The 20379-nt window shown below is 42.4% G+C and overlaps 1 protein-coding gene across 2 annotated transcripts; it reads right to left on the bottom strand.

Annotated features, from left to right (window-relative positions):
- Positions 1 to 1499: 1499 nt before the first annotated feature.
- gdap2 (ganglioside induced differentiation associated protein 2) lies at positions 1500 to 20032 on the bottom strand. 2 transcript variants are annotated; one of them, XM_079733349.1, is made up of 14 exons: positions 19782 to 20032; positions 19131 to 19364; positions 15868 to 16007; positions 15072 to 15225; positions 14123 to 14211; positions 13862 to 13938; positions 13599 to 13758; positions 12939 to 13089; positions 11407 to 11483; positions 11100 to 11176; positions 10692 to 10831; positions 8703 to 8757; positions 7921 to 8064; positions 1500 to 3870 (listed from the first exon to the last, which is right to left on the bottom strand). In XM_079733349.1, the coding sequence occupies exons 2-14, from the start codon at positions 19310 to 19312 to the stop codon at positions 3829 to 3831; spliced, it is 1488 nt and encodes a 495-aa protein (XP_079589475.1). In that variant the 5' UTR covers positions 19313 to 19364; positions 19782 to 20032; the 3' UTR covers positions 1500 to 3828. The 2 variants fall into 2 exon arrangements, with proteins under 2 accessions (XP_079589475.1, XP_079589474.1); XM_079733348.1 differs by having other exon boundaries at positions 19805 to 20032.
- Between the last annotated feature and the right edge of the window lie 347 nt (positions 20033 to 20379).

The raw sequence follows: 20379 nt of genomic DNA, 5'->3' as shown, positions 1-20379 counted from the left end.
AGCCATTCTACGGCCTGGTCGATTTTGTTTTGCTATGTGTGTCCCTGGAACATGCTGTCCAACCCCGGACATGAGATTATACGGTGCTTCACTGTACAAGAGCTATGACTCACATGTTAAACAAGGAGCAACCCGCATGGACGTTTTAACGGAGGCAATCAGGGTATTATCAGCTGTACAACTTTCTCCTTCAAAGGAGCAGCTGAGACATGTTGTCTACAGGCGCGGGTCTGGTGCTGCCGTTGCTTACTAATAAACTCTGATTGCGCCGACACGCAGGCTGCTTCTTGGCGCAGCTTTGAGGTCGGTTTGTCTGCGTTAAGTGAGTGACGGGTGGCCTTTGCCGATCTCGTTTGCTCGTGTTTACAAAGTAATGCTTTGTGTTCTCTATATCCCGAAGCTTCATATTCTGGTAACGGTGTTCTTTTTTTTTTCTCTCTCTTAGGTCATCCGTCTTCACTAATGCTGTTGACGAGTGAGCGGCTTTCTGGACAATGTCTCGGTTCTGAATCATTCGGAAGTTCTGGAAGTTTGGCTATGCTAATTACCTGGACCAAAACATGCTTAGTTTGCAAAACTATCCCTGATGGTGAAATGTTGAGTCGGACGAAAGGCCACATGATTCGAGAGCGCAGAACAAGCCAGAACAATCACAAAGTGTCTGAAGAGTCCAAGCTTGAGATAGTTAATCCTCTCCAAAAGAAGGCTTGGTTCAAATTAGTTTGTCATCAGATGGTTTTCCACATGGAAGGGGAACTTCAAACATCCTGACGGCAAACTATAGTGATCTGATGATAATGAAAGAGTTGAAAAGCTAAGAGGCTGACATCCCTTGTCACTAAAGATTCGGGTCGTCCCCTTGTTAACAAGTTTACACTGTAAATTCTTACCCTCACATCTTGTTATATAGGAAGAGGACAGAGGCACACCGATTAGTGTCCCTGTGTGTTGCATACCCTGAATATATTTGATCATTGATGGCTTTTTATGCGTGGTTTTTGTCTTACTATAACGTGTGTGTCCATGCTTGCTACAACGCTCTGGTGGATAACGATCTTGTTAGACTATCTTAAGGTAATAACATAAATAGGCTGATTTTATATTGCCTTGCTGTATGTCTCTTCTGTCTCTCTCTGTATGTGAACCCATTCACCTCAACAGAATAAATGTTGACTAAACCGGAGCTTAGGTTAAACTTTCACTGCGGCATTTCCTCTCTGCAGTAGACTGGGACCGTACGGCCCTACTCACCTAGCGGCCATCTTGGTTCCATCTTTGTACTAAACGCTAGCTGAGTGGCATTCAGGTCCACCCACCCAGAAAGTGTTTAGAACCAAGGTGGCCGCTCGGTGAATCAGGCCCATAGATAAGACCTTAGCTAACACTCCAACTGCCAAAATAACTCACTGAAGGTAACTTACTGGGGGTGGGCTCTTCCCACTCTCTGATGTTGGAAATAGGCGTGACTGAATGGACGCACTAGGCAACCTGCTCAAACAGACAGTTGTAAAATTCATCAATTTATTTTTTCTTCAAAGGGGGGGGGGGGGGGGGGTCTGGCCGGTCTCCCCAGTCACTTCTGCTACAAAAGGGACATGGCTGGCCGTCCACATGCAAACATTTTTCCTTGGCTCCAGTAATATAAACATTACAACTACACACCGTTCATTATGACTAGGTGTGTTGTAGCATGTATAAAATATACTTTGTTTGTTATATAGTGCATACTTCATATAATTTGTTTCATAGTAACTACTTCCTGAAGTTTCAGGTCATACTTCCTGTTACAAATACACTTGTTTGCAGGACATTCATTTCAAAAAGACAAATTCCACTATGTTTTTCATTCCTGAAGCGGGACTTTTTCACCAGAAAGACAGAAATTAAAATTCATAATTTAACGAAAAAAAAAAAAATTTTTTAATCAAACGTGTAACCAAACGATAATTTAACTGGATAGCCTTTGTATTGTGAACTGACAGTTGTTCCTTAAAGTTGAAACCCTTCAGCATCTCCAGCAAAACAAACAACACTTGGCTTGCTGTTCATACATTCTAATCTAATGACAATATTGAATTGTAAAGTGTGCGCTGATGACATATTGATTAGGTTGAGTGATTGACTAGGCTGATTGAACAGACAGTCTTGTATTTTCCTGAAATCAGAGTAACCAATGACAACATGAGAATGTGGTTCTAGAACGCACTCCTGCCCCATGGTTTGAATGCTTGTGATCGCCAGTCGAACAAAGTCAGGACAGATTGTTGAAGATTCCGTTCTCTAACTGGGAGGGTAGTCGATGGCAATCAGCCGGGGTACTCGCAGCTGAAATAAAGGCAACGATCACCTGAACGGGAAGCCATCACTTTATGTTCTGAATTGATGATTACAGAGGCAAGTGAATAGAGCGGTTTGATTTGACGAAAGCAGCCCGGAAGACGTAATTTTAAAAGTAGTATAGACTGTGGGAACAGGAAACAGGTGGAGGGTTGTATGGTTAGTTGAAAGGTGAATTACGACATGGCAGGGGCTGATTCATTAAAGACAGCTAACGTGACTCGGTCCATCTTTAGGCACCCCCGTTGGAATGTACACGTATGCGTGAGCGCATGTGTGCGTGTGTACACATTTAACCTAGCTTGTGTGTATGTGGGTTTGGAGTGGAAGCTGGTCACCACAAATGATGACGCTGATATAGTGGGGAGAGCAGGTTAGCGACAGAGAATATCCACATTCTACTCCCTCTCTCCATCACAGGTGAAGAGACATTGACTACCATCACATTGCGTGTCAGAACACACAGTGGAAAAATATGCTAGTCCTTTAGTCCTAGTAAGTTCATGTAAATAATCTTGTGTGCTAAAGCAAAACCTGCTTTGTGTTGACATTGCACCTCAACTGATTGGACAGATCAGCCATTAGGAAAGTTGTGGGCCAATCGGTTAATGCCAAGAATGCCAAAAACAACCATCAGCCTACAAGAGAGCTGCCACCACTTGGGATTTTCCACGTGCCCAGCCTGATTGGCTCATATTAGTGCCAGCTACGCTTTGGCAACCAGCGGGCATATCAGTGGAACCAGTGGGCTTGGGTTTGGTGGGAATGTAAACCAGAACATTAAATTCTAGTTGGACGAGTTAGACGTCCACAACAGCAGCAGAACAGGCCATCTATTAGACAGCTTGATGACATCTACTTCGCCTCGATACAAGCATATTTGGTACAAATGCATTGAAAGTGAAGTTAAAATGTACGCAAAAGAAAGGGACAAGTGAAATAGGAATGACAGACAAAAGCAAGTAGTCTTTTCACAGTCGCTCCGTCACACTTCATATTCATAAGATGGGGATTTTCCTGAAACCCTCAATAGCCCGACGGGTTTAAGCAAATGAATGCCAATATTATTATTACTGCAACGGAGCAGTGGATTGGCTGGAAATAAGCTGTCAATCAACACAGAGAAACCTGCTGTTGACCTATAGCTCCAAGCTCCTTGACTTTAGTTTTCATGAGTCGAGTTAATCTTGTCGTCTTTAGTTTTTCACCGACTGGAGGAACTGCTGGAGTGAATAAATCTTCTGAAGAGTCTGGTGCCAACCAGAAAATGGCCGTCCATCTCTCCTCTCCCATTGGCTCTCGGCTCAGGCAGGTTGAGAGCTCGTCCACCGGTAGTGTTTTCATAACACGACCGAAGAAGGTCTTGGGACCTTGGAGTCCTGTCATTGGTTAAGGTGATGGTTGGTTGGGTGGTGGGCTGGTGTTGACCTTCAGATGCTCTCCTCTGTATGATGTCCAACCCCCGACTGAGGTGTGTTGATTGGCTGAGGCTCACAGCGTGTGGGACTGGGACTGATGGTAGGGGCCGTTCACCTGCAACAGAAGAGGAGAGGATGAAGGCACGATGGGCTACGGAACAGAAGTCAACATATTCCTCTTAATGAGTTAATGTGTTTGACTGAAATGGATCTGACCTAAGTCACTTTGGATAAAAGAGTCTCCTAAACGACTAAATCGAAGACAATGGAGAAGCTTTAAAAAAAAAAAAAGATCTGTGACACTTTACAATAAGGGTACATAAGATAATACAGTAATAAGAATTAACTAACAGTTAATTAACAGATAAGTTTTAACTAGTAACTTTTACTAACTAGAACTACAATACAAAAATGTAACCCTAACCCAATACCCCGGATCTAAAGCTATATCATGCTTTATCAACGCTTATAACAGCATCAACTAATGTTAATTAATGGATTACTTAATGAATGTATCCCTATTGTAGTGCTACCAACAAATGACATTTGATGAAGCCCCTGGACAGCTGAGCAGAAGGTCTCCAACGTCCAGTTATCGTGGGTCCGTTACTGTGGTAGCCGGGCACAGCTCCAAGCAACTGGACATGAATATAACAGGCATTTAATCGTGGTTACGAAACATTTTCCACAAACTGTTTTTGAACAAAGGTCAGAGGTCGTTCCGGGGCCCATATGCTGCTGTCTCACAGAGCGGGAGGGATCTTATCTCAGCGTACGCATGCAGCCGGGGGAAAACACTGAGCACAGGGATCCAGGAGTACTCCGACGTCTGGCCTTTGTTTACCATGGGGATGGGTGGGGAGGGCAGGGCCAGATCTAAGATCAAGGCCTGGAATGGAAAGAGGCAGCGCTTCCATTTGTTTTCTTTCCTGTTATGATTCTATTTATTTCCAAACCGGTTGATTGTGATTAGCTTCCGGGTTTAATGTGATGCAGAGTGTCGCTGGTAGGGGAAGTTCTTCATCTCTGAATTTATCCAGTTGGTTCTCACCATGTGGCTACTGGTATAAAACTGAAGGAACCCAGTACCTTCAGCATAGGCCTGAAGTCCAGGCCACTGGTGTAGAACCAAATTCCTTCAGCACAGGCCTGAGGTCCAGGCTACTGGTGTAGAACCCAGTTCCTTCAGCACAGGCCTGAGGTCCAGGCTACTGGTGTAGAACCCAGTTCCTTCAGCACAGGCCTGAGGTCAAGGCTAGCAGTATATAACATTCCCAGTAACATGTACCATTACGTATTATAGTATACCAAAGTATTTAAATGGAAACCAAAACAATGATATCATTATGATATTGCTTGCAGAACCAAACAGCAGGACTGAATACCCCTGGCACTTTGCGATAGCTTCTTTATGACATACTTCTGGATACATTTCATTTCTCCATACGCATCATTAAGTTAAGGTCCAATATGGGTCCAACAGAAGGCATAAATATATGCACAATCTCTGTATATCCTCTGCTGCAGTCCAACACACACACACACACACACACACACACACACACTTCAAAGAGTCCCAGAACAATCATCTTGAGCAAGTTTGTAAGCTAACTGATTAAATACATAAATACACACGTGATGAGCAAAGGCTCTAGTGGCGCATTTCCACCGGAGGTTGCGGGTCGGTTTAGTATGCAAAGGTGCCGCACGGTTTGTGTTTCCACCACCAAAAGTGCGCGTGATCCGGACTGAGCTGTATTGAGACGTACTCGTCTCAAAGTACTGCTCCGTTGGGGTACTGAGACGCCTGAAGGGGTGCCGGCAGGTTCAAGCTACACACGCCGTCCGTTGATTTGTCGACAGAATCATCACTTCCGTGCGACGGGGATAATAACAAACAATCACATTACCCGCATTACGTAGCTGCCGCGGCTATCGGCATACAGCTTAAACCCCGCCCTACCATAAGGGTACTGTCGGCGGTGGAAACGCGAGCTGTAACTGAGCTGGGCTATACCGCACCCTCACTAGTGGGCTGAGGCATGCTGGGTCCGAAGCGCACCCACCGGTGGAAAAGGGGCACTAGGAGAGAAACTCGATGCTGAGGATGCAAGGACAAATAAGTGAATTTAAATTGTGATTTGGATTGCCGCAAGCACATGCACACACTTTTATGTTCCTGACCAAAAAAAACATCCAATTAAGATTAAGAAGATATAAGAATTGAGCCTTTTACAGTTAACGTCATCACAACTATGGGGCCGAGAGGCATTGGCCCCAATCATTCAGACAAGTGATCAAACTTTATTTGGGAATAAGCAGCATCAAAATGAGCGGTTGTGACGCGTCTGGTCAGACGAATCGATACCCTATCGTCAGGACCACGAGTGTTTGAGAGCCAGCGGTGGGGTCAACGGCTTCAGGCTGTGAGACATGCATACGATGGCACAAAAGGCTCTCGTGTCCTCGTCGTTTGTGCGGTAGTCAACTCATCCTTCATGAATCCCTTTGTGTTTGAATAAGTGCACTTTGTGTTTGAGTAGTTCCTGAACAAAAAACGTAATATAGAAGTGACCGTGATTGCAGAACCCGTGTGTCTGTCTGCCTGTCTGTGTGCATTATCCTATATACACACATAAACATGCAAAGTGTGTGTGACCGTGTTGTGTGTTCGCATGTGTCTGCATCTGCATGCCTGCATCGTAACCGAACCGTGCGAGGGCTGCCACACATGAAAGCGCGACTAGCTTACGGCTACCGTCGTTTCCATGGCGCACGCACGCCATTGCCAAGGTCGCAGAACGGCGTGCCAGGCTCAAGGGCTGAGGCTCGCCATTGGGAGATTGATCAATGAGAGCTGAATATTATTCAGACCATGTTTATCCCACGGGTATCCAATCACATGTCAACGATGTTATCAGGCCTAGTTTGGCACAAAGTCCCTTGCAAAACTGTATTCACCAAAGGTGAATACAGAATAGGCCCACAATGCCTTTTTTATTGTGCTGCGTTAGGATATAATAATAATGGAAATTAATTGACACAGTCTAATTATACAATTATACAATTATGCAATTATTTCAAAGAACACATGATGACGAATCACGCAGTTGAAAATTGTACTTTGGGATGCTGGCGATATTTGTCAAGAACACACATATTAGTTTGAGACAACACTGGCCAGATAAATGATGTGTGTACCAATGAATAATAACAAACATAGCAGTGGAGAACTCTACTCTGCGTGTGCGGCGATGTTTGTCGGACACAACAGCACACACACACTTATTGTATTAAGTTGCTTCTAATAGCCCTGTCAAATTCAAGACGTTTGATTTATTTGGTCTGTTTCAGACCGACGGAACACACATAATTATATATAATAGATTTGGTTATGCCGTTAATCTCCTGTGATTATGAACTGTATTTTTTTTGGTTCCTTATCTTAATGGAGACAGGGCATTCTCTGCCAATGCTCCCACACTATGGAACTATGGAACTGCCTATCACTCCACATCCGCTCTGCCCCATGCCTGCCCATGTTTAAAAAACATCTCAAAACATTCCTCTTCACTAAGTCCTTTGACCCCTAACCTCCCCTTCCCCTCTCCCCTTTTTTGTTTAGCGACCTTGGGTATCTCTAAAGGCACTATAAAAATCCAAGTTTTTATTATTATCATTATTATTATTATTATTTAATAGCTCATTGAAAAGGGAGCCGATTTATTTCAGATACTCTTGTTTCAAAGAGTACACTCGACAATGCTTCACAAATAGTTCCCCGAGCTTCACACACAATGTCCTTGTTCTTTGGTAAAACATTTGTTGAATATAAATATCAGCAACCTAATAGTGTGACATATTGAATATAATATATAATATAATATACTCTTATAGAACAATATAGAACAAGACTAATCTAAAAATAAATCTGTCCTCTTTCAACAAGCTATATTTTGATTTGCAAGCGAATATCGTCAAACTGAAATCACGACTGGGCCCTTCAAGCTGAATCTCGGGACTATTGTCCCTCACGCAGGCGTACTGTCAACGCAGGGATAGTGAAACAGTTGGCAGCTCCCGTCTCTTGTTGACGTTTTTTTGCACTTGATTTTGGTGGAACCAAGCGTGTGACGCATGCGTGTGAGTGTTCCTCAGTGCTCACCCGTGCGTCGTAGTCCAGCACAAAGGGTGGGATGTCTATCTCCTCAGGTCTCATGCAGGAGAGCAGCTGGCGCAGACTGTCCAGATAGTGAACCTTCTCCTTCAGACCAGACACACTGAAGGACGTGAAGAACCAGGTCGAGAGCTGCGGGGAGAGAGAGCATGAGAGAGAGAGATGGAGCGAGAGAGACCGAGAGATTGACCGAGAGAGAAATAGAGAGAGAGATGGAGTGAGAGACAGAGAGATTGAACGAGAGTGAAAGAGAGAGTGAGATGGAGTGAGAGAAAGATTGAACAAGAGAGAGAGACGGAGTGAAAGAGACAGAGAGTGAGAGTGAGTGAGAGTGAGAACAGGAGATAGAAAAGATGTAGACCAAGAAAGGGAAATAGAGCAATGGACAGAGCCAAAGAGAGAGAAGAGAGCAATATGGAGCAAAACATGTAAAGAGAAACTTAATTGAGTCTCTCTTGAAACGCAGAGTTTATATTTGAATGTTAATGGTGTGCTACATGTTTACAGGGTACAGTATGTGATTGTGTTATACAGTATGTGATGTTTACTGTGTACATTAAGTGATGTTTACTGTGTACAGTGTGTGTCGTTTGCTCTATTCAGTCTGTTATGTTTACTGTGTTGTAAAGTAAGAAGTTTGCTGTGCACAGTAGGTGGTGTTTACCGTGTTGTAAAGTATGTGATGCTTACTGTGTACATTGGGTTATGTGTGTGCGTGTTCGTGCGAGTGAAGGGCAGGCTTTAGGACCATGGGGTTCTGAGCAACCTACCTTGGCTCTGAACGTGGGATGGACAAAGTAGAAGGCCCTCAAGTTTTTCTTAAACCTGAACATGGACACACACACACACACACACACACAAACCCAAAATTCATAACCTAGATTATATTTAAATTACTAAAACGCTAAAACAATGTTTTAATACGTTGGAATTAGTCACAGGCCCTTGGGAATTCCTGCAAAGATATCTTCTCTAAACAGGTCTTGTTGAAGTAGTAAAGTGGTTAGGATGATGAGACTTCATAATTGCTTACATATTAATAGCTACTGCTGCCGGGTAGAAGGACTTTTACTGAGGTGTGTCTTCAACATTGTTAGCTTAGCTGGCAACACTCCAAAAGCACAATCGAACCGTACAAACAAACCCAATGGCCTTGAAACTACACCAAAAACTGTGCACACACACACACATACACACACACACACACACACACACACACACACACACACACACACACACACCAGTATCTTGGGATGATCTATATTTGTGAATCAAACGTGAGCCCTTATCACCCAGGATCTGTAACTCATGCACTACTGTCTCTCTTACTCAAAATGTCCATATTTGACCCTGGTCAGCTCTTTTTTCCCCTCAGATCATTTGTCTATCCAACAGAGCAAGCCTCTCCCCTACAAAACACCCACACTGACTTTGCATTCTAATGTGAACACGTGTCCCTTATTGCATTGATCCAGATCCATTACAAACAGTCATGCTTAACATCTCAGTAAGAAATGGAAAGCTGGGAATCTAACCCCTGAAGAGTTACATCACAATGTCGGATAACACAAAACTGTTTTTGTGTTTGTTTTAAATGTCTTAGTGCTACATACCAAGATGTTTTAAACATCTTAGCATGTCTTCTATGATCTAGGGCTGGGCGAATAATCGATTTCGATTTTAGCGTCGAGCGATCACAAACTGCTATAATCAAATTTTTGTTTCTTTTTTTTTAACGTTTTATAGAAAGTGCCGAACAGCCGGATACATATCTTTAAATTATTTTAGATTTTAACATTTTTCCATTTTGTGTATTTCTTTGAGTTAAAATTTCAAAGTTCTCAGTTACAAAGTGTTTTTGGGAGAGACATGCTTAATAAATACATCATGTTTTCAAACTCAAAAATAATCGTTTGAATCGTCGTGATTTCAATATTGACCAAAATAATCAAAGTGATTGTGATTTTTTTCGATAATCGAGCAGCCCTAGATCCCTAACAAATTAGTCTGTTAAGTTTAGTCCCTGTCCCTAACAAACACTGCCAAGATAACAGCACTCACCGTGCAGCCCTCTGGCTGCAGACACAGGACCCCGGGACGCATGAACACACTCGACACACACACACAGAGAGCTCTGACGGGCCAGAACCAAACACCTGCTTTTGGCAGTGACATCTCTCCCAGCGTTGCTCTATAAACCGGTTCCTACACCATCCACCTGTTTCCTGGTGCTGAAGGAGCACAGCAAGGCAGCCCAAGCGGCCTGTGGTAGGGTCAACTGTCACAGGCCCGCTTTGGCTGAAGACTGACACCTGCAGATCATAGCACTACTAAACTAGGAATCTGATTCTTGTCTGTCCCTATTGTGTACTGCTGTGTGATGCTTTATATTCTTACCTTCTATCACTGTTGTGTGCTGCTTTGTTATGCTTTAAGTGTTCTTGCATTCTGTCACTGTTGTGTGTGTTACTGGCTGTTAGTTTCGTGATGAAGAAAAATCTCTTGCTGGTTTCCCCTTGTGATGTATAGCTTTGCGGAAAATAATTTCCCCCAGGGAACAATAAAACCAAAGAACTAAAAAAGGATATAATGTAATACCGTGACATACAAAAAACTGGCGTAAAATCGTAATGCTATGAACTTAAGTCCAATTTTACTTTAGAGTGCCTTTTCAGAGTCACTTCGAAGTTGCAGGCAGGCTCTTATTATGGGTGTGGTTTTACTGTGGGCGTGGTTTTAACATGGTGGGCGGGTCTTACTTGGCGTCTACAATATCGTAGAGGTTCTTCAGGAAGTCTGTGTCCAGGTGGTTGTGTTCGCCAGTCAGCGTGTGGAAGTACACCATCACATACTCCTTCACAGCAACATGGTCCATCACATGGATGAAGTAGAGCAGCGCCTGGACACACAAACATATATGTAGAAAAAGCCATATAGATACACACATAAAGACATGCAGATAAAAACACACCAGTATTAGGCTGGTAGTGTGACTATGCTATTTATGCTATTTATGCTCTTAGCTACTTCTATTTTATTGTTTATTTCATAAACCATGGAAGGAGCAGGCAAAGCAAGCCTTTCACTGCTAGTTTTACATGTGTGACTTTGTGAGTGGCTAACAAGGCTTGAACCTGGAGGTCTTGGGGGAGGAGGGAGGGACTCACCTTCTCCAGGTCAATGATACTGACGGGGATGTTCCTCCCTATCACCACCACCACGGTCCGGCCACAAAGGTCCACTCCTATAGACAAGCACACACACAAACAAGCTTAACAATGCTCCAGAATACAGAAGTTGGCTAGCATGGAAGTATGGGTGTTTTCTAAAAACATCCAGGACATTCACATTGACAACCTTCTATGGTTATACAGATGAACGAGGTTGCCATCTACTGGTAGGTTTGGCAAATGACATTGGTACGGATTAATATACAGGTCAGAAGTGACAGAGAGACAGAGGGAGAGATCTTACCAGTTTGGTATAAAGCCTTCAGGGCTGCTATGTCTGACAGATCTTCTGCTCTAGCTCGCCCCAGCCAGCGGTTATAACTAGGAGGGAGGGAGAAAGGAAGACATAGTTGAGATAATCTATAGGTGAGAAATGTTGGTTTCTCTCTCCAGCTATCCTCATTGCAAGGCCTTCTCATCTGACACAGAAAGCCTGGAACAGAGTGCATCAAATGTTTTTGATTGGTGAGAGAGAGGGCTCCATAGGACGGATGGAAGAAACGATATCCGCTTCGGTAATAAGGGTTTATTGGCAATGGTTTCTATAATATGTTTCAGATAATGCTTTGTTGAATTCTTAGTAAAAAAACGACAAGTTATTGTCAGGTTCTTAGAGACTCAACCTCTAGTTGTAATTAAACCCATAGCAATAATGTGGAAACCCCAGTCGATAATGTAACAAATTTCTGAGCGGATAATATAATAACATTTTACCTATCATTTTACAACGTATAACATTTGTTAATTTGAACGAATATTTTTAAATATTTTAACATTTAAATTTTAATATTTTTTAACCATTCAGCGAACAAAAGGCTGATTATCATTTCAGGGGCCACTCAATGACATGCAGAAGCGTCATCAACACGCCCACTGAAGTGGTGTGAGAAATACACTTACTACTCCTCATTCACATATAAGGTAATTTACATTTCCTACGGAGAAAATACTACCTCAGGGGTAGTAGTATTCAGGAGATTTTCAGGGTACAAATGTCCGGACATGTTGTTCACACATACGGCCCATCAGGAGAATATCAGGACTTACACGTGTGTCTGAAAGCAGCTAGTGTGTGAGCATTTGATTACATTATAAAATTTCAATTTATGGTAACAGGGGTAATTATTCAATGGAAAGTGTAGTTTACCTATGCATGCAAATCAATTATTAAATAGCTTTTACTGTTATTCAGGGATGAAAAGTGCATTGACATTTTAAAATGCAAGGCAACTACTATTGGTTAGTTGAAAATAATAATCATCATTGAGATTAAACATCTCTTCCAGTGTCCTGGCCAAGACAGGCAGCAGTAGCCTACAGTCAAACATAGCATACACACAAAACATAAGAAAAATAAAACAACTAAAACAGGGGGGAGGGGGGGATATCAATATCGCAAGACATTTGGGGAGGCTCAAGGAGACGAGCAATATTAGGTTTGAGCAACAAAGTGTAAAGACATTTCAGGAGGCTCAAGGAGAAGAGTAATATTACATTTGAGCAACAAAGTGTAGTCTTGTGGTGGACTCTATAGACATAATTCACCATACTGTGTTATTGACATGTTTTCGATCTTTGTTATAAGAATATAGTAGTATAGTTACTTAGTAACCGGTAACTTAGTAAATCTAAAAAAATACAAAAAAAATCGTATTTCTGATTGGCGGAACATAGGTTTTTTTTCAACCAGTTTGGTTCAACTGGACCCTAGGTGGGCGGGGCTAGGTCAGATGTGTGCTGTAAGGCGATTGGTTGGTTGAGGTTTGTGGAACTCACTTCCTCTGGTGCTGTTTCTGCATGGCTGCGTCTGATAGGTTGCCCTGCAGGATGAGGCGGCGCTGTTTGTCCACGTCCCCCTCCATCCGGGAGAACGCATGCTGACCCACCTGGGCCATGTCCTGGTCTAGACTGTCCTGCTCGTACTCCTCTGGACACACACACACACACCAAGGTTATTATATTGGTAACAAAAGTAACAAACAAGGAAAGAAATAACTATAAATAAATTTGGCTTTACAAAGATATTGTCTTTGTGAATTTGTCTTTTGTGAAAGATTCTTCCATAAAAGATTGTCCCGAGTCAATAAATGTTTTAAATGATATGTTGTTGAGCTTTTATTACACAATTATTTTTCAGACCTTGTTTTTTATCTCGCCCCAAAACAATATTAAAACGATTAAATGCATACAGCACAATCAAACACATACACAGGCATAAAGATCAGAAAATGAGTAATTGCACTTTACTTATGATCATTATCTTGGGAGCTACAACCAGGACTTGGTCTTGTAACTTATAGAGTAGCAGTAGATATCGGACAGGACCTTTTCTGGTGCCCTCTTGAGTATCTGTAGGTCTACAACCTGGACTTGTTCTGCTACCTTCTGGACTAGCTGTAGATCTAGGATCAGGACTGAACAGGTCTGGTCAGGTACCTTCTTGGTTCCCTGGTTTCTCTGTGATGCGGATCTGTCTCTCAGGAATGATGGGTTCTCCCTCAGAGTTCCCGATGTCACCCGGGACGAGGGGCAGACTGGCTCGCTCCTCTTCCTCGGAGCGGGGGAAGTATAGAGGTAGCAATTTCTTGTAGACCGGCTGTGGAAAATCGTAATACACGTCATATTACAGAGTGTTAATTCAGAGGGCAGGGCAAAGCATCATTGGTATAGAACAGGCGGAGCTTGGGTCGTTGACCCACCTCTTCGTCTTCCGACACTGCAAACACCACCGTCTCAACGCCCTCGCCATGGTTCTCTAAGAACCTGCGTACTGTCCCTATAGCACACAAACACAAACACACACACACAAAGTGAAAACATCCTTAGCATTCTAATTTACACACTAGTTATATTCCTGAATACACTTGTAGCTGTGCTCATAACATTCGTGTAAAACATATCATTGAATTAACATGCATGTACATGTGTAGTGTGTGTGACGGTTTGCATGTGTGTCTTACTGAATGCGATGTGTGTTGCTTCCTCCAGAGGGTAACCTCGCTTCACGGTGCTGACAACACACAGTCCCACGGAAGCCATAGACTGCTCTCTGTTCTCACACACACACACACACACACACACACACACACACACACACACACACACACACACACACACACACACACACACACACACACACACACACACACACACACACACACACACACACACCTCAATTACTGAGTTTAATCATAGACTAAATCCCCCATTCACAAATAGTTCCTGGTAAATTACTTGGATAACCTTCCAGGCACCGCTAGAGATTTCCACTATTCACATTTGCAGCTAGGTTCTGGAAGATTAATCTTGCGCCCATTCACATATGGCATCACAACGCTGAAATATATAGGCCAAGGTACAGTCCAGCAGATGGAGGTAATGCAGACCGAGGAGCTCCCTTATTTCAGAAAGTTTCCAGTTTCCAATCATTCTTGAAAAAATGAGCTTGATTGCAAACAAAATAAGCTATATTAATATTGTTATCCATATGCTGAACAGCATTGGCGCATTAAGAAAAACAGATTCAAATCCGTCCTCAATGGAGTGTTGTGACTGGTTGGCTTTATCCTGTCTTTTGTCAGACAGACATAACCGCATTGTTACTGCTTGCGTGCGTACGTGCATGCGTGCGTTGGTTAATGCAGATCTGTATTGTTCCCATTTAAAGATTACGTTGTATCACATGCTTCTTTGACAAAAAGCTGACCATAGTCATTTGTCTTACTCCACTTACAAGTGAATGACTAACAGACAGACACACAGACAAGCAGATGGATTTTACAGACAGTCAGACAGATAGACAGGAAGGTCATACAAACAGACATACAGAGATGCAAGTTATACATACAGTCAGAAAGACAGACAGACATACAGACAGGCAGTTCATAGAGACAGACAGACAGGTCTTACAGGGCCAGCTGCAGTATGTTCCGGTAACAGCTGAACAGAGAGCTCTCAGCCGCCGTGCGGTACTTGGTCTTGTATTTTGGTCCCACCGTGTGAATAATAAACCAGGCCGCCAGGTTAAAGCCCTTGGTCACCTTGGCCTCTCCTGTGCGGCAGCCTGTTGAGGACAAAACAGTGGATTACTATTACATCCATTCATCTATTCTGTCATTTAGGATACGCCCTTATCCCTACAGTGAATATAGAGACGGTCAATAAGGACGTGTCCCATCCTATCATTGGCATGTGGGTTGATCGTCTTGACATTGTTACTCCAAACAAGATACATCCATTGTCAAGTTGGGACACCCTACTCAACGTTGGAACGTGTAAAACAGAGGGGTATGGCGGATTGGTTTCGGGCAGGAGCGACATGAAATAAAGGCCTGTACATGCTCAGAGGACTGCAGCACGTAAGCAACACAACAAGGGGTCCGCAACACCAAGTAGCAACATGGTTGCAGGGCCACGTCATGTACATGTCGATTAAATCAAAAGGTGTGACAGCTACACAACATCCACTGAGATGTTGCGGACCACTGATTGGTGAATTGACAGCTGAGGGCACGTGGGCAAACCCCTAGCTGCAGGCTACAGCTAACCTATCTTAGTATTGATCTAATCAAGTCACATGCATATGGCTAGGGTTAGCAGTAGATCTAGAACAAGGACTGGTCAGGTCTATTCTGGATTAGCAGTAGCTCTAGAACAAGGACTTGGTCTGGTACAAACGAGATCCATCAGCGCCCCCCTGGATTACCTTTGAGTTTGAGCAGCTCGTCCCGAAGCTCAGGCCCAGCGTGGTGGAGGACGCTGTCTGAGACTGGGTTCTTGTCACTCAGAGATTCATTGCTGGTGTTGACCACTGCTGTGCAGTTCAGCAGTGCTACGTCGCCCACACTGTGAGGGAACATCACAGACACACACAGAAGTTAGACTTACTATTGAATTTGAACCTTCTACAATGAATTCAGATACACGTCATTAGGAGTTGGGAAGACTACAGGTAGGAAGAATGTGGACGTTAGGGATCAAACCCAGTACCTTTTGGCAAGGAGTTGCACACCAACGCCACGTCCCTATCCCATCTTGTTGTGGCTAAGACAATAACTAGCAGAAAGGTACTTGTTGCAAACCCCAAAGTCCACAGCCTGATAATACCAGATGCGTAAGCCCTACTTTTGCTTAATGACCTTTAGCTCAGTTCCCTGTTGCTTTGGATTACAGAATCAGCCAGTACAATAGTTCTCTGGGATCCAGCACTAGATTATAGCAGAACTCCTGGAGGAGATGGCATGGGGCCTGGGCCGGAAACCAAAAACTGATGGGGCAGAATTAAACAGTGTTTCCTGTTTTGTTATTTAGCAATTCTATTGAGGAATAGTCCTTCATAGGCTTTCTGAAGGGGATTGTGTGTAAGTGTATACAGTGGTCAACTGAGAGTTGAGCACTTTTTTAGAGTTTACCAATGCTGGACGAGTTTGTCAATTGTGTGATTACTGCTTGAATGGTCAAAACAAATATGAAGAGAAGGAAAGTGAAGCAACCTGTTCACCCGGATTTGAGCTTGGCTTTAGATATGAATCAAATCAATTAATCTAACGTAGTAATTGGTTGTTGTGTATGCTAGTCAATCAACAGATGGATAAATACTAAATACATAACATGTTATTGTCTTGCAGCAGCTTGTGTACATTCACAACTTATTTGAATAAACAAAACAACTTAATAATTTCTGCTCTGACATCGATATTCTTTCAAACAACTTAACATCTTAGTGATCCAGAAGCTAATATCCTTTGAGTTTAGCAACATGTGCATTCCTTTCACTGGTCCCTGGGCCCTGTGATGCCAAGAGGTTGGTAGCAAAAGAGGAAGTGAGGCTCAAATCAAACACACGAGACCCGGCCTTAAACAAGGCCTTTTCAACAGAGAACCAAGGGGTCTTAGCATAATGCAGTCACATGACGCACAGAGCTTCTGAAACAGCCGTAAATAACCCTGCAGTTCCCCAGAGGAAGGTTATAAATAGATAAGGTGAGACACAAAGTGTCACCAACTGTCACCAATGACAGGAGATTATATTGTCCTCTCCTCCAATTATCCATTTGTCAGTAGTCCTTTTATACTGTTTTTATGTATTGTAAGTCCATATTTTTAGTAATTATGTTAATGTTTTGATTTGAAGCACCATCATGCTTGTAATAAAAAAGTCCTATATAATAGTGTGTTTATGAAAGAGTATATACATAATTAACCTTCTAAACTGACAGGCGTTTTCTCCGTAATTAGAGCCTTTTATTTTTTTTAAAACCAACCCCACTACCTTGCAGTTACAGTATGTTTACTACTGGATTTACTTTCTCATAAGGATGTTAAACATCAGTCCTTTGCTACCTGGGGGATGGGACCTACACGGGGTCACCTGATATGTATATATGTCACAGTATATTGCTCACTTATAAGCTATGGATATTTTATGATTTTGATAATAAAAAAAAGACTTGCACATAGCACATTTAGTCTGATGGGACGATGTGTGGGGAACTATACACAATAATGTACGGTGTTGGAGGTCACAGACATTTTTTGTCTTTAAAACGAGGACAAAATTGTGTGCGCGTGCGTGCGTGCATGAGAGACAGAGAGGAGATCGTGTCACAAAAGTGCAGCCCAAACAGACCACTCTTTCTGTGTTCATGCCTTAACAAGATCATACAATTAATTCATATAATAAGTCTACTCATTAACTTTATACCCCCTTAATTTTTCTAAGAGACAATTGAAGTGGACGTTATCTTTAGAAAATATTTTCTAACAAGTCATATATAATAACAACAACAGACCTTCCATATCTTGTTTCCTGAGCTTCTGTAATCAAACATCAAATTGTTCTACTTGCAGTCTTGTGAGATCATGTGGATGTCACTAGTTGACATTGTGCAAATCAGTCTTGCCTCATCCCCTTGAAAGCTAGGACCAAGCACTCGGCGGAGGGTCAGTCTGATTGGCAGGAGTTTAATGAACAACGTAAGGCAGCGGCCTTATTCTGAAATGAATTGCCTCCTAGCAAAGGCCAGGCTGATATTCATTGTGAAACACAAATGAGAATATCAGGAAGGACTCACAAGAACTGTGTTCTGTTCATAAATCATTTGGTCCCAGAAAACTGTTAAGGGCGGAAGAATTAAATGACTTAAATCTAAATAGTTTAGAATTCCCTAAGGGAACTGGACATTTGTAGGAGCTGTTTTTATTCTACAACAGGATTGAACATCTTTAGCTACAGCTAAAGATTTGGGATCTGCAGTATAGTGTATGTGTGTGATGTATTCCTTGGTTACAGCTGTTCATTCCCTCTGAGCTGTGGCAATCCAAAAAGGAGGTAGGACAAAGGCAAAGCATTGGAATAAAAAAAACAGCAGCAAAACCACAGCAAGGCACACTTTTAAAGACTATCAGCACATATATAGCAGCTGGTTGGAATATTTGAGGAACTAGGAATATCTAGTAATGGGGCTTTGAATAAAATTTGAAAGGCTTTCAGTTGTACAGAAAGGACTTTGGAACGGTCGGCTACTCAGACATTAAAATATGCTCTTGGGAAAACGTGTTTGTTTGAGAAAGGCAAGAAGCATTAACGAATGATATAAATAATAATTATTATAATCATAACACATTTGATCTAAAAGTGTGTAAAAGGAGTTGGGTATGAGATAGAATTGTAGTAAGATGTTATCAGCTAGCAGATAACCGGTTCCCTTTAGGAAAATCAGTGGGTTGTGATTATATCTGAGTGAATAAGGAGCCTTTAAAAGGAAAGAAGATTGGCATCTTATCAAGGCATCTGAAGCCCTTTGAAACATTCAAGGTGATAGAGGACTATAAAAATAAGGCTTTTATATATATATTTTTTTTGGCCATTGAAACAGAATGCAGAAAAGTGAAAGAGAAAAGCAAAAAGTAAATGCCAGAATAATAGATAAGACTTTAAATAGTCATCAAGGTTGAAGCTCCACTCACAAGAGGACGATCTTGCTGTTGATGTCGGGCCTGAAGGGAAAGGGAGAGGAGAAGGACTGCTGGCTGACCATACTGTCGTCGTGCTCCTCTTGCTTAGGGAGCCCAGGCTCTGGCTGCATCTGCTCCCAGGTCAGTAGCGTCTGGATGTCAACAAACCGGGAGCGGGCTCCCAATGGGTCCATGATCACAGATAGGGGTTGCCTTCTGCGCACACCACCGCCGTCCGAATTAAACCTTTTTGTGGGGTTAGTGCAAAACGAGAGTCAATAGAGAGACAAAAGGACTGTGTTTTTTAATAGGTCGATGCATTGTAAATGTGTGTATCTGTTATAAAACCGAAGTGGTTTGCCTCTTACTAATGATGATTAGATCCTGAATCTTTACTTACTATTGATCAAGATCAAAGTACCCCACACTGTATACGAAATAGGTAATTACTAGTGTCAATCCTAATGTGGGTTGACACAATCCAGTTTTGGTTTTTGTTACCAAAGAGTAAAAACAACAATATCGGGAAAATAGGTTCCTGTAATCGTATTTTTCGTTTGCATACACCAGCTGTGGTGGCAACACCAAAACCTTGGCGATACCAAAACATGATCATAGAGCCTACATACATAGGCTTTACAACTTCTGAAAATGTAGGCCTACCTTTTTGAGGTAGAATATCTCACCTAGTAAATCAGCATTGTCACCAAAGAAAAACTCGCCATGACGGTACCAGTGAGATATGCTCGCAAATAAACGATGGATACCGATTACTGGAATTATGATGATCTATTTCCCTTCTCTTGTCCATCAAATGCCGCAATAGCCGTAAGAAAACGCAATAATCGATCCGTTAAAACGTCTATTTATGTGGTTTACAAGCCGTTTCTGCAGCATGCTGGTGAATGTTGAGATCTGTGTTCCTGATCAGCTGACACGCAGGACTGTAAGGGACGTGCGAACAACTCCCTGCGCTCGGCAGAAAATGAAAAAATGAAAAATCACAACACCGACACTTGTGAGTGTCACACAGCAAAGGTTAAGCTATTTGGATGCTATGGCGTATTTTTTTACATGCACATTTTTAAATTGTGATATTAATTCCATGGACTCTACAGATAAATTATGTTTTGACAGTTTACATACAGAACTATGAGTCCCATTTTTCGCAGCCGAAAGCAATAGATTATCTACACGAAACCGTGGGACCAAACCTTTGCAGGAAGTCACTGAACTATAATTAATTATCAACCAATCCAAA

Source organism: Pollachius pollachius (genome assembly GCF_949987615.1).
Source record: "Pollachius pollachius genome assembly, chromosome: 3".
NCBI lineage: Eukaryota > Metazoa > Chordata > Actinopteri > Gadiformes > Gadidae > Pollachius > Pollachius pollachius.
The sequence above is the reverse complement of the archived record's forward strand: the minus strand, read 5'-3'. Positions and strand labels throughout refer to the sequence as shown.